The sequence below is a fragment of the Prionailurus bengalensis genome, chromosome D1 (genome assembly GCF_016509475.1).
Source record: "Prionailurus bengalensis isolate Pbe53 chromosome D1, Fcat_Pben_1.1_paternal_pri, whole genome shotgun sequence".
Lineage (NCBI taxonomy): Eukaryota > Metazoa > Chordata > Mammalia > Carnivora > Felidae > Prionailurus > Prionailurus bengalensis.
This window is the reverse complement of record NC_057346.1, coordinates 23230154-23244603: the sequence shown is the minus strand read 5'-3', so window position 1 is coordinate 23244603 and position 14450 is coordinate 23230154. Positions and strand designations below refer to the sequence as shown.

The following is a 14450-nucleotide window of genomic DNA, read 5'->3' as shown; positions in this document are numbered from 1 at the left end:
ATTGGCCAGCGGGTCCTGAGGGCCACGCCCCTCCGCGCTGTAGGCCGTCCTCTCTGAGAGCCCCGCCCAGGTCCGCCCCCACCCGCCATTGGAGAGCCTGGCGCCTGCGTCAGTGTTGCGCGCCCTCGGGCGGAGGCGGAGAAAGAACACAGCAGCTCGGAGCGGAAGTGCGGCTGAGCCGGTTTCCGGGACCGCTGGTGTGACGTGTCCCGAGCTTGGCGCAGCAGGAAGCGGCGGCGATCGCGGCCTGAGTTCCCGGCGCCGGCCCCGGCTCCTTTCCCGCTGCCGCCATGCTCGACTTCTTCACCATTTTCTCCAAAGGCGGGCTTGTGCTCTGGTGCTTCCAGGGCGTGAGCGACTCATGCACCGGGCCCGTTAATGCGTTGATTCGTTCTGTGCTGCTGCAGGTATAGCCCCCTCGGGATCAAAACTACGGGCTCGGCCCCCTGAACTTTGGTCCATAGCCCCTTCAACTGATCCCACGCCCCCCTCCCACCTTCTCCGCCTACCCCAAACTGGCCACTCACTCATTGCCAGTATTCCGCTTCTCTTTCCCGCTCCCCTGGGACCTCTAGCAACTTTGCGACGCCCCTTCCCCCTCTGTCTCTGGGACTCTAGCCGAATCCCGGCGTCTCTTGAGATTTCCCATAGTTCCCTCCATTGACCCCCTAGCAGCTTAATTTTCTGTTGTGTCGAAGGCTGGGTGCTGGGCGAGATAATGGAAAAACGCTTTAAAAAAGCTGTAAATAGCGTACAGCTGCTAGTAAATCTGATTGTGTGATTCTCTCTTCTGGCTCCCACGTGTCTTTCTTTCCCCCTTAACCGTCCCCCTCCCAACTTGGCACCTCCTTTTCTCCCTGATGGGATGCTGCTAGAGAGCAGTGCCCCAGCATCCTCTTGTCCTGGGGACGACAGGTTTGACTTTGAGGGAAGTGTCTGGTTCTTTCCCATAGGTAATCCTTGAGGGGCTCAAGTATGGGTTTTCTGGGTAGTCTGAACTCTTTTTTTTTTTCTTCCAGGAAAGGGGAGGTAACAACTCCTTCACCCATGAGGCACTCACACTCAAGTACAAATTGGACAACCAGTTTGAGCTGGTGTTTGTGGTAAGTGGGGCTATTTTAGAAGGATAATGATTACACTTTTGTTTAATCCTGATTGAGAACCCTCATTAATTGAGCCCAGTGTATACGGTGAAGTAACTGAGAAGACAGACAGTGGAGGGGGAAAGGGAAGACGCTCCTGAGCCCAGGCAGAGACCTTGGCTGCCCCTCAGGTCGGGGAAACATGCCAGGCCGCTGGGCCAGTCTCTGGAGGCCTGGAGTGAGCTGGCTTGTAAGCAGATCTGTTGGCTCTGTTTCTTTCCCTGAACAGGTTGGTTTTCAGAAGATCCTCACGCTGACGTATGTAGACAAATTGATAGATGATGTGCACCGGCTGTTTCGGGACAAGTACCGTACAGAGATCCAACAGCAAAGTGCTCTAAGTCTATTGAATGGCACTTTTGATTTCCAAAATGACTTCCTGCGGCTCCTTCGGTGAGAGGCCTCCCCTCTGCACAATTGATTTCCATGACCTGATAATCTCCCTTCCTTCCTGAGGGCGGTTCCAGGGGAGTGAATTGTTTATCAGAGCACACGGAATTTGCTGTCCAGTTGTAACTGGCCTCTTGGTGTGAGGGTCCTTTCTCTGGACTTTGATCATTCTCTTCTTTCTAGTGAAGCAGAGGAGAGCAGTAAGATCCGTGCTCCCACAACCATGAAGAAATTTGAAGATTCTGAAAAGGCCAAGAAACCTGTGAGGTCCATGATTGAGACACGGGGTGAAAAACCCAAAGAAAAAGCAAAGAACAGCAAAAAAAACAAGGGGGCCAAGAAGGAGAGTGAGTTTGAGCTCCTTGGGCATAGCAGGGCATGAAAAGTTAATGTGATAGTATGGACTGAAATTGTTTCATCTTTCCCTTGGTCGTTGCTTACCTCCCTTGCTCAGATGCCCGTCACCTAATCATCCTGTCCTTGTGATCCCCAAGGTGTTTGCCCCTAGTTTCCTCTTAAGGATTTGGAAGACTTTATTTCCCGTTGTAGGAATTTGGTTGTTTTTCTCCAGTGAGTTTTCTCCTAACAGGTTCTGATGGCCCTTTGGTTACCAGCAAAGCTGTCCCTGCTGAAAAGTCCGGTCTCCTGGTGGGGCCTGAGAATGGGGTAGAACTTTCCAAAGAAGAGCTGATACGTAGGAAGCGAGAGGAATTCATTCAGAAGCATGGGAGAGGTATGGAGAAGTCCAGGTGAGCATTCTAACTTTCACCACAAATGTTATCTAGCCACAGTGGGGGCAAGGGAGCGCTTATCCCTGGTTCTTGAGTGGATGTTTCCTTTCCTACTGCACCGTAACCTTTTGTGCTATAACCCTTTACAGCAAGTCCATGAAATCAGATGCTCCAAAGGAGAAGGGCAAAAAAGCACCCCGGGTGTGGGCTCTGGGTGGCTGTGCAAACAAGGAAGTCTTGGATTATAGCACCCCCACCACCAACGGAGCTCCTGAGGTTGCCCCACCTGAGGATATCAACTTGGTAAGAGGCAATAGGGGCCAGTGAGAGTTACCATTAGTAAGCAATTGGGGAGGAGGTAGAGACTAGGAGGGTAGTACCTTTGGTTGCTTTGAATGAAGGGGTGGGTTACATTTGGAGTTTTCCAAATCAGAGATGGAATGAGGACAGGGTAAATCCTGGGCTTCTTCCCCTTCAGCTCTCGAGAGTTCCTGATCCCCTCTTACTCCTTTCCCTGTACCCTCCAGATTCGAGGTACTGGGCCTGGGGGGCAGCTTCAGGATCTGGACTGCAGCAGCTCAGAGGATGAGGCGGCCACTCAAAACTCCACCAAACCTAGGTAGGGGAACTTCAGGTGGTGAGTGGGAGGTACGGCTCCAGAACAGATGAAACTTCATTCCTGCCTGCTGGCTTTATACATATCCATCATTTCCTGTGCCTGCAGTGCTACCAAGGGAACTCTGGGTGGCATGTTTGGGATGCTGAAGGGCCTTGTGGGGTCCAAGAGCTTGAGTCGTGCAGACATGGAATCTGTGCTGGACAAGATGCGTGATCATCTCATTGGTAAGTTCTGAGAACAGGCGGACTCGTGTGTACGGGACAGAGATGGTGGAGAGTAGAACCACCTAGAACTCTCAGCTGTACTACAGGTTGTTTACTGTGGACGTGGCACTCACACCTGTTCCTGTCTCTCCAGCTAAGAATGTGGCAGCAGACATTGCAGTCCAGCTCTGTGAATCTGTGGCCAACAAGTTGGAAGGGAAGGTGATGGGGACATTCAGCAGTAAGTATCTCCCTAAACCAGAAAGTGCTCAAGGGATTACACTTACTAGGAGGTGAAGAGCATTGTTCTCCATTCTTGCTAGATGTATGGCTTCTGGCAAACTCCTTCACCTCTAAACGGCTATTACAGAACTTAGACTTTAAGAGTTATCACAACTAAATGAGTTTAAGTGCTTGGAACACGATCACTTATGGTGTGGATTCCTGGGACAAGGTCCCAGCTCCCTTAGGTGTTGGGTGTTCTTCGAGTACGTTCCTTGGGTTTCATGGATCCACCTCCCTTTTTAGCGGTGACTTCCACAGTAAAGCAAGCCCTACAGGAGTCCCTGGTACAGATTCTGCAGCCACAGCGTCGTGTTGACATGCTGCGGGATATCATGGATGCCCAGCGTCATCAGCGCCCTTACGTTGTCACCTTCTGCGGTGTTAATGGAGTGGGGAAGTCTACTAATCTTGCCAAGGTCAGTAGAGCTCCCCATTTTCTTCACTCTCCATGTCTTAGCAATTCTCATTCTAGATGACTGGTTTCTTTGCTTTTTTTCCACAGATTTCTTTCTGGCTGTTAGAGAATGGCTTCAGTGTCCTCATTGCGGCCTGTGACACATTTCGTGCCGGGGCCGTGGAGCAGCTGCGTACACACACCCGGCGTTTGAGTGCCCTACACCCCCCAGAGAATCACGGTGGCCGCACTATGGTGCAGTTGTTTGAAAAGGGCTACGGCAAGGACGCTGCTGGAATCGCCATGGAAGCGATTGCCTTTGGTATGGCGCAGAGAAAGCGTGGGGGAGCTTGTGTGGGCCCCGTTCCTCCTTGGGTTTCCTTGGGATTGGCAGAAGGTCAGGGTTAGCCTCCTACCAACTTACTGCTCTGTAACAAGTCAGGATTGGGAACTTGCAGTGCTCTGCCTTGGGTAACAGGAGTACTAGCTGCAGGCAAAATACATTCCCACCAAAGAAACCTGTTTGCTCTCCTCTATCCTGTTGCCATCTTTTCCTGGATGTTCTTGATTGCCAAGCACAGAATAGTTTTTTGCTCATATAACCTTACAGCCAGATCCAGAGCCCAAGAAAGTAAACACATAGGCTTTTAATACAGCCAGGTTATGACTTCTTGAGAGAAAGCTGGGAATGAACAGGATATTCCAGATGTTTTGAGTTGACCACTTTTTTCTCTTTAGCACGTAACCAAGGCTTTGATGTGGTGCTGGTGGACACAGCTGGCCGCATGCAAGACAATGCCCCTCTGATGACTGCCCTGGCTAAGCTCATTACTGTCAACACACCCGACTTGGTGCTGTTTGTGGGGGAGGCCTTAGTAGGCAATGAGGCCGTGGACCAGCTGGTGAGGGCTAGGGCCTAGTTCTTTCCCCAGCCTTATCTTTGGACAGTTGGGTGCTTCTTACAGTTACATCATGTTTCTCCCTTACAGGTCAAATTCAACAGAGCCTTGGCTGACCATTCTATGGCTCAAACACCTCGGCTCATTGATGGCATCGTCCTTACCAAATTTGATACCATTGATGACAAGGTAAATACGGATGATACAGAATAGAGTGAGATGGGGGCAGGAAGGGCAGCCTTTACAAGGGAGCTGATGCTATAAGGGTATGTTGTTGGCTCCAAAGATTCCTGTTACTGAGGGGGTAAAAAGAAGCGGCCTTGAGTTGATTGGGTATCCCCTTTCTCCACTTCAGGTGGGAGCTGCTATTTCTATGACCTACATCACAAGCAAACCCATCGTCTTTGTGGGCACTGGCCAGACCTACTGTGACCTACGCAGTCTCAACGCTAAGGCTGTGGTGGCTGCCCTCATGAAGGCTTAATGTGGCTCTTGCCTAAAACCAAATCACTGCTTCCCCCCAAAGCGCCCCCTGCATCAAGAATGTGCTTTAGAGTATGTGAGCGACTTCTCTTCAGTGTAGTACAGAGGCAGGGTGAGGGGAGCTCCAGGGGCTGCAGCTCCCCTGCCCCACTCCCTGGCAGCCCAGCCTCCACCTGCAAGGAGGGCCTAATCATGTTACAGTCACTGCCCATCACCCCCTTCCGTGACAGCCCCCCACCCCCACCCCCCAGGCATTCCCTTCACTCTGCCTACACACTCAGCCTCACTATAGCTCTGGCCAGTGGTCGGCAGAGCCAACATCAGAGCTTTGCTAATTCGTATGGTCACAGGGATGTCTGAGCACAACGAGCAGTCTGAAGTCCCAGCTCGAATAGGTTAAGAGACTTCCAGAGCCAACTCTGGGTTCTCCCTTGGATACATAGCTTTCAGGTCCCTGGGGACCAAGATGATACCCACCACACTGTGGCAGAGTATGGCCTGTTCTTAATTGCTGCTAATTCTGATGATGACCCCATCCCCATTGTTTCCTCAAAGCATCAGCAGAGGCCAGAGTGAGTTGTTATAAATGAACGAAAGGAGTTCCTGCTTCTCAAAATTAAAGGGAGCTGAGCTGTAGTGCTGCACTGGGCTTCTCAGCCTTCCAACTCTTACCCGCTCCCAAACTCCAAATGTAAGCTTTGCATGTTCCCTTTCCTGGGAGAAAACCAACTGTCAGAAGGGTAGACGAGTTGCCCCTCTCCCCCACCCCACTCTCCACTTGAGCGGATCCTGCCTTTTCCTCTTCTTTCTCTCTACAGTGCCTGGTAGACAAGTGCTACATTGAAGAATACAAACCTCTTGTTAAGACTTGTCCTGTAGCTTGGTATTACAGATGTGCTATTAGTGCAATAAGGTGAAGGCTGTCTGCCCAGAGAAATACATAATTTATATAAGAAAATAAATTTCATAAATAAATTGCCTTTTATGTCTCGGAATTCTTTTACATAGGATTTAAAGCTAAGATCTCACATCACGCTAACTATGGTTCTGGGCCTTGTGGTACGAAGGGAAATAAAACAAGAACTGGTAACGAATGGTTGTCCAGAGAACAAGATCACCCACCTCAATGTGAAAGGAGAGCACTTTTAAATTAAGGGACAAAAACTAGGCTCCTCTAATGCCTCTGCAGGTTTGTTTTCTAAAGGGACTCTAAAAGTAGAGCCAGGGCCCTGGGAAGTAAATGAACAAGCTTTTAATACAGCTCAGTTATGTAAAATACTGTACACTGTAAAAGGTCTAGAAAACTAGAGCTTCGAGTCATGTTTTAAAAAAGCCATTGAGCTTAATTGAAAAACCAAGTATAGAGTACAAAACTGCAACAAGGGCCATGGCGGTCCCACAGCATCCAGATCCCAAGTCCTTCATGCAGGGCTGTAGCCACGGTCAGTGGAGGTGTTGCACTGATCTGCTGTGTGGACACAGGCATGTGCACCCAGGGGTGGGGGAGCTGCATTGGGTCCCACTGTCACTTGGGGATTCTTGAACTGGAATAGGACGCAGAAGATCAAGAACCAGTGGGCATGAAGGATTGAGCTGGAACACCCCCTACCCCCAACTCTCCCCCCCAACCTTCAACCGCTGGGTTTTGGTACTTCCACGGAGCTGTGTTGGGTTCTTGTAAGTTTACTTGTTAAATACTCTCCACAGTCAGGCCTGACGGTTTGGTCTAATGGTGATGATCTCTCTAGCCCTCTCATGTTCTACAGTCTGTGGAAAGAAAGAAAAGAGAATAAAATGAAGTCTCACAAAACTGATGTGTACATCTAAAGCTGCAGATAAATATTTAAGTCCAGCTTAACCCGTCAGAAGACAAGACATCACAGATATTAGGAATCTTGTGATAGACTCGATAGGAAAATACAGACTCCTTAACAGGTAGGAGAGATAAGTCATTCTCCAAGGTCTTAACCAACCCCCAGGAAAACATTTTCTGCCAAGAAAACTGACAAACAGACCAGGAAATAGTATACCTCTTATTTCACTGTGTGCTGTGGACGAGCCATTGAGCTGACCTTCTCTCACCATCCCTGCTAAACAGAATGCACATCAGAATCAGCATTAGACTGGGAAGCCAAAACTTTAAAAAAAATTTTTTTTTTATTTTAGAGAGCATGTGAATGGGAGACGGGGCAAAAGGAGGGAGAGAATCCCAAGCAGGCTCCATGCTGTGTGGAGCCCAATGCGGGGCTCAATTCCATGACCCTGGGATCATGACCTGAGCCTAAATCAAGAGATGCTCAAGCAACTGAGCCACCCAGAACCCCAACTCTTAACAGTAGAAAGAAAACCAAGCAACTAATGGGGAATAAAACCATATGGTCTAACAAGAATGGCATTATTTAGTAATGACCATATCACAGAGGAAGATAAAGGAGGTGGAGAGAATGAACTGGATTAGTCTTCAGACTATATCAAATAACGGAAGCAGTAAGTCTGCACTAACGCTGTCTGTAAAGAAAACGTTAAATGGGCAAAGTGTGCATGTTGTCCCTAACTCCTCAAAAAGGCCAAGTTTAGGTAAAAATCCAGGGATGGAGATGGGGAGCAGCATGCAAGTGAGCAAACTCAACCAAGTAGAAGAGTGAAAAGGAGCAGACGCTCTGACAACACAAAATGAGTTAAATCTGAGCTGTCCAGTAAGGTGCTGTTGGCCACACGTGGCTATACACTTTTATGTTAGAAATTCTGTTCTTTAGTCACACTAACCACATTTCAAATGCTCAACAGCCACATGTGGCATGTGGTTACAATACTGGACAGGGAAGATAACAATATTTCTATCACTGCAGAAAATTCTATTGGACAGCCCTGAGATAGATAATAGCGCAGGAAAAAAGTTTGAACACATGGAAGAAAACCCTAGTCAGAATTATGACCATTTAGAGTATAAATAAATAAAAGCACTCATACATACAAATTAGTATTGATATTCCCCCATCTTAAAAAGAACTTTAGAGGATGCCTGGGTGCTCAGTTGAGCGTCCAACTCTTGATATCAGCTCAGGTCATGATCCCAGGGTCGTGGGTTCGAGCCCCATGTCGGGCTCCATGCTGAGCGTGGAGCCTGCTTAAGAGTCTCCCCCACCAAACCCCTCTCTCCTACTTATGTTAAAAAAAAAAAAATTTAGCAAGTTATCGACCACTAAAATTCTCATTCCCTTTGACTAGTAATTGTACTGAGAACCCATCCTAAGGAAATTACTGGCAAAAGGAAAACTTGCAAGGATGAACATATAATTCACCACAACAGTACTTACAATAGAAAAAAAAAACTAGAAAAAAGTAGAAGATGGCTAACACAGGGGAAAAATTAGGTAAACTAACATCCACACTGGAGTATATCAGAGTCATTAAAAATAGTGGTTATGAAAACTAGCCATGTGGGAAAATGTATGAGATGTACAACTGAATAAAAAATGTACCAAGACTATGTATACTTCGTTTACAGCTATGAAAAAATCAACAGGGAAAATTGTTAATTGAAATATACCAAAATAACTGCTTGTATTACAATAATGAATTATAAAAGAATTATTTTTTCCTTCCCCATTACTTGATTTTTCTGAAATAAATGTACTACGTCCTACAGAATCATTTGAATTCAAGTAACTTTCACTATGCAAAATCAAGTACACAGCACAATGCCAGGAACATAGCAAATTTCAGTGTTAACAGCAAAAGACCTCTTATTAGGATGTATCTACAAAAACGCAAATCATAACCAAGCATGGAAGATAAGCTTGACTGGTCTCAAAATGAAATAATGTTTTTAACCTAAAACTACTCTGCTCGATTTCCAATCACAAACTCAAGCTGACCACTCAAATAAAGCCCCCTGGGTCATACTGAGAATCCTTCATTTTTGAAAGTTCAGAATGCCCAACTGAGTGATAACTTTGGGGAAAGCCCCTTTGGGAGGAAGCCCATGTAGCTAACAGGATTTGTGCCACTCTACAACACTTCTAATGATGTTTGTTAAGAAAAGATTTTGTTTAACAGGAACAGCTGAACAGGGGGATTTTGTTATTGCTTTTAATTTTAGCATCATCTCTGGGTAGAAGGTCTCAAAATGCGGATCAAGAGAAATATGCAGAGCTTGGGTAGGTACCTCTTGTTTGATGACAATACAATATGCTCAGTGGAAAAGCCTACTGAAAAGTCCTAAGTGTGGGCCAACAACAGAAGAATCTGAAGCATGGCAGGACAGCAGAAAATGCATCCCTAAAGAAAGAATAGCAAATTGTTTTCACAAGAGACAAACCCAAAGGTTTGTCTTTTGAAAGGATTTTCTAAAAACCATAAAAAATCCTACAAAAGAACACAGGCAGTAACCTCTTTGACATTGGTCGTAGCAATTTTTTTTCTACATATGTCTCCTGAGGCAAGGGAAACAAAAGCAAAAATAAAATATTGGGACTACATCAAAATAAAAAGCTTCTGCACAGCAAAAGAAACAATCCGCAAAACTAAAAGGCAACCTACTAAATGCAGGAGAAGATATCTGCATATAACCTATCTGATAAAGGGTTAGTATCCAAAATATATAAAGAACTTATAAAACTCAACACACCCCAACCCCCCCCCCCCCAATAATCCAATTAAAAAACCGGCAGAAGGGGTGCCTGGGTGGCTCAGTCAGGTGAGCATCCGACTTCAGCTCAGGTCATGATCTCACAGTCCGCGAGTTCGAGCCCTGCATCGGGCTCTGTGCTGACAGCTCAGAGCCTGGAACTTGCTTCCAATTCTGTGTCTCCCTCTCTCTCTGCCCCTCCGCCACTGGCGTCTGTCTTTCTCTCTCTCTCAAAAACTAAATAAACAAACAAACAAATTAAAACAAAAAACAGGCAGAAGACATGAACAGACATTTCTCCAAAGAAGACCTATAGATGGCCAACAGAAACATGAAAACATGTTCACCATTACTTACCATCAAGGAAAAACAAATCAAAACTACAGTGAGATATCACCTCACACCTGTCATATTGGCTAAAATCAACATAAGAAACAACTGGTGTTGGCGAGAATGTAGAGAAAAAGAACCCTTGTGCACTGTGGTAGGAATGCAAACTGGTACACACACTGTGGAAAACAGTATAGAGGGTCCTCAAAAAGTTAAAAATAGAACTACCCTATGACCCAGCAATCACACTATTGGATATTTACCCAAAGAATATAAAAACACTAATTCCAAGGGATACATGCACCCCTGTTTATAGCAGGAGTATTTACAATAGCCAGGAAATGGAAACAGCCCAAGTGTCTATCACTTGATGAATGGATAAAGATGTGAGGGTGTGTGTGTGTGTGTGTGTGTGTGTGTGTGTGTGTGTGTACTGGAATAGTACTCAGCCATAAAAAAGAATGAAATCTTGCCATTAGCAATGACATGCATGAAGCTGGAGAGTATAATGCTAAGCAAAATAAGTCAGAGAAAGGACAAATACCATAGGATCTCACCTGTGTAATTTAAGAAACAAAAAATGAACAAAGGAGGAAAAAAAGAGAGAGACAAATCACAAAACAGATTCTTAACTACAGAGAGCCAACTTAGAGTTACCAGAGGAAAGGTGGGTGAGGGAATGGGTAAACAGATGATGGGGATTAAGGAATGCATGTGTGGCGGTGAGCACCAGGTGATGTATGAAAGTGATGAATTGCTATATTGTACATGTGAAACTAATATACTGGAATTAAAATAAAAACATTAAAAAAAGGTTTTCTGGGGGCACCTGGGTGACTCAGTCTGTTAAGCATCCGACTCTTGGTTTCAGCTCAGGTCATGATCACACAGTTTGTGGGTTCAAGCCCCACATTGGGCTCTGTGCTGACAGTGTGGAGCCTGCTTGGGATTCTCCCCCCCCACCATCTCTCTGACCTTTCCCCACTCTCTCTCTCTCAAAATAAGTAAACTTAAAAAAAAAAAAAAAAGAGGGGGGACAGTTCTAAAGTCTTTGGGAAAAAGGGTTGATATCGTTTTTGGTGTTCAGTTATGGTGATGCCTTTTACAAATCTGGTTCCATCAAAGCATAGCCATTGATATCTAAGAGCTTGTGGAATTTCTCATTATAGGAGAACTCCACTTGAAACAATGTGATTCAGAAAAGAAATATCAGATTTAGGAAAATTTCTCTCTATATTAAATTACCTGTACTTTCTTAGGTCCCCTAAGATGCATTCAGATTGACAATGAAAATATATATTAACATACACTTTTCAGAATATATACTACATACAACAGCAAAGTGGGTTGTTTGTGGGATTTTTATTTTAGAGAAGAGAGTGTACATGAGTGGGGAAGAGGGGCAGAAGGAGAGAATCTTCAGCAGGCTCCAGGCTCAGCAAGGAGCCCAAAGCAGAGCTTGATCCCATAACCCCGAGATCATGACCTGAGCTGAAATCAAGAGTCAGACACTTGACTGAGACTGAACCACCCAGGCGCCCCACAACAGCAAAGTTTTAAAAAGCATTCTCCAATTTAGCTGATACCAAAAAATTCTGCATTTTGTAGGGTACTGGGAGCTTGTCTGGAGCCATTAATAAACCAAACCTTTTATCCCCATTTAGCTTTGTCAGAACCTGGAGGCAGGGGTTCCTGGATTCTCTGTCCCTCTCTCTCTGCCCCGCTCCCGCACCTATGGGCATGCGTGCTCACTCGCTCTCTCTCCCTCTAAAGATAAATAAACTTAAAAAAAAAAAAAAAAAAAAGCTGGAGGTAAAATAACGAGTGGTACCACTAACCTCTATATTTAATACCACCATAACAGTTTCCAAATAATATTTTAGGTGTTTTTTCTATTTGTAAAGATAATACATAATCACTGTTGGAAATGCTAACAGAAAAACACTGAAAAAGAAACACCTTAAATCCTACCCCAAAAAGAAACCAGAGTTAATTTAATAAACATCATTCCGGATATTTCTCAATACAGACACAAACAAAAATAGAATACATCTACAATTCTGTATGAATAGGACGGACCATCGCATTCTACAACCTGCTGTTCTTTATGCACAGTATTAGGTGTCTGATGTCTTTTTGGGCAACAAAATTTTCCCTCTTATGGCTTGTGTTTCATCAATTAAAAAATGCTGATGTATTTGCAAATTCCATATTAACTGGAATATTTTAGGTTGCTTCCTTTTTTTTGGCCATTATATTCAAAACTGATTACATTCCCGCACGTGTTATCTCTATGCAATTACGTAGTATAACTGTGCAATTGTCTAATTATCTCCTTAGGAGAAGTATGTAAGATAAATTGCATCAAGTGGGATTTCTAGGTCAAAAGTTTTTAAATTTTGAGGAATATTCCAAAACTTCCCCTTCAGAAAAGCTGTACTAATTTTACCTTCCCACCAACATGATGTGAATACATTTCTTTCCTCATAGCTGTAGCCAAAACTGAGTTATCTATCATTCTTTTTGATTTCGAAATCTAAATTTTATTATTTTACTTTTTTATTAAAAAACTTTTTTTTAATGTTTACTTGTGAGAGAGACAGAGGCAGAGCACGAATGGGGGAGGGGCAGAGAGAGAAGGACAGACAGAATCCCAAACAGGCTCCAGGCTCTGGGCTTACGATGCGGGGCTCGAACCCATAAACCATGAGATCATGTCACCTGAGGAAAGCAGACGCTTAATGGACTGAGCCACCCAGGTACCCCTATTTTTTTTTTTAAAGTTTATTTGAGAGAGACAGAGACACCATGAGTTGGGGGAGGGACAGAGAGAAGGTAAGAATCCTAAGCAGGCTTTGCACTGCCAGCACAGCACAGAGCCAGAATGTGGGGCCTGAACTCATGAGACCATGAGGTCACGACCTGAGAGCCAAAACCAAGAGTCGGACGCTTAACTAACTGAGCCATCTAGGCGCCCTACAATCTAAATTTTAATTGCATTTCACTGACAATTAGGCTTTTTTTATTCTTCCCACTTCTATATTAAACTGCTTGACTATGTCTTGGTCCACTTTCCTAATATCCAAATGGCACTTAGTCTAACGCAAAGACTAACCATGATCTCCCTTCATAATATGGTTGCGATTATAGTCCTTGTGTTGGTAATGATTTTACTCATCACAAATACATAAAAGGAGCTGTTATTCTCAGTGTCAAAATACATCTTACCTGATCTACCCCTCGTGGAGATCTCACATGTCAGTCGCCTGAAATATTCTGGGAGATCAGCATATTCATTTCCATAGGAGATGACCTTAATTCCTTTGTCCAGCATGTTTTCTCGAAGCTTCTTGAACTCATCCACATCTCCTCTCCGAACCAGCATGAAATGTTCTAAGTCAGATTTATGCTTCACAGCCTCCAGAAAAAGGGCTTGGAAAGTGGTATCATCCACAGTCCAGCCACAGCCCAGGAAAAGAAATGACTTGTTCTCATACAGTTTCTGAATCTCTCTCTTGCAGGAAAAGAAACGACATATTAAATGACACTGTGAAGACACACGCAAGGCATGTCAAAAACAAAAAAGTCAACAGGCTCACAACTGCTACATTTAGCAGCCTGTGATGATCACTCAATGAAAATTTAAGGAGGTATATTCATTCCACAAAGGAGTCTGATCCTGTATATTCCTGTAAGTTGATGACTAGTCCAAAATTTTATCTTTACCTAGCATTCTATTACTCTCTATTCAGGCTTTCACTGGGTTGGCACTGGTCAAATGGCTATATAGTTTATTTGTCAGACCTACGTGCCCAGAGGCCATAAAGCAATGAGAAGTTTTCAATATATCTTACTCTTTCCATTTTCTGGATCATATTTTCTTTTTTTGCTTTACAAACTGAACCATGGATCACCAGAGAAGATCACTCCATCACCAGATTTGCTCAAAAAAAGCTAAGACACTTAGAACATCAACATGTGTGTATATGTACATATATGTATATATACGTACATATAAAAACATCAGAAATGATTCTGCTTATGGATCACTCAATGTCAATGATGGATGCAATTAAAACCAACGTCAGGGAAAGCGTGGAAAAGAGGAAAGGTGGAAAAGAGTCCCTTGTGCTTTTCCTGGTCTTTCTTTTGCTGCATCATGCAAAGATACTATCATCCAGCCCTGAAAACAGCCAGTATATACCAGTCTCAGAGTTGGAGAGTTGGGGGGCCAGTGAATTTTCCCCACATATCCCTGGCCAGAGAGTGTTTCTGGTGTTCACACATACATATAAACAAGTCTAAAATTTGTGTCCCCAAAAAGCAACAAGCTTTTCCACAAAG

The 14450-nt window shown here is 44.6% G+C and overlaps 2 protein-coding genes across 6 annotated transcripts in view; one reads left to right on the top strand and one right to left on the bottom strand.

The window, feature by feature from the left end:
* The first annotated feature begins 85 nt into the window (after positions 1-85).
* On the top strand, positions 86-6126 carry SRPRA (SRP receptor subunit alpha). The gene is made up of 14 exons (XM_043579763.1): positions 86-407; positions 1020-1103; positions 1372-1535; positions 1716-1879; positions 2122-2281; positions 2413-2566; positions 2791-2882; positions 2988-3106; positions 3240-3326; positions 3614-3786; positions 3873-4086; positions 4503-4666; positions 4754-4852; positions 5019-6126. Exons 1-14 carry the CDS (start codon positions 291-293, stop codon positions 5145-5147), a joined length of 1920 nt encoding a protein of 639 aa, XP_043435698.1. The 5' UTR covers positions 86-290; the 3' UTR covers positions 5148-6126.
* A 257-nt stretch (positions 6127-6383) lies between these two features.
* Positions 6384-14450, bottom strand: part of FAM118B (family with sequence similarity 118 member B) — a 48591-nt gene continuing 40524 nt past the window's right edge. For 2 of the 5 annotated variants that reach the window (XR_006297308.1, XR_006297309.1), the window contains exons 6-9: positions 13335-13620; positions 9315-9427; positions 7177-7236; positions 6384-6913 (exon numbers count right to left, since the gene is read on the bottom strand). Coding sequence is in view for 2 of the 5 variants with exons in the window: in XM_043579768.1 (XP_043435703.1) it covers positions 6900-6913; positions 7177-7236; positions 13335-13620 (360 nt within the window). In the remaining 3 variants the exon portion in view is untranslated. The remainder of the gene's footprint in view (positions 6914-7176; positions 7237-9314; positions 9428-13334; positions 13621-14450) is intronic. The other 3 variants (XR_006297310.1, XM_043579768.1, XM_043579769.1) reach the window with 3 other exon arrangements.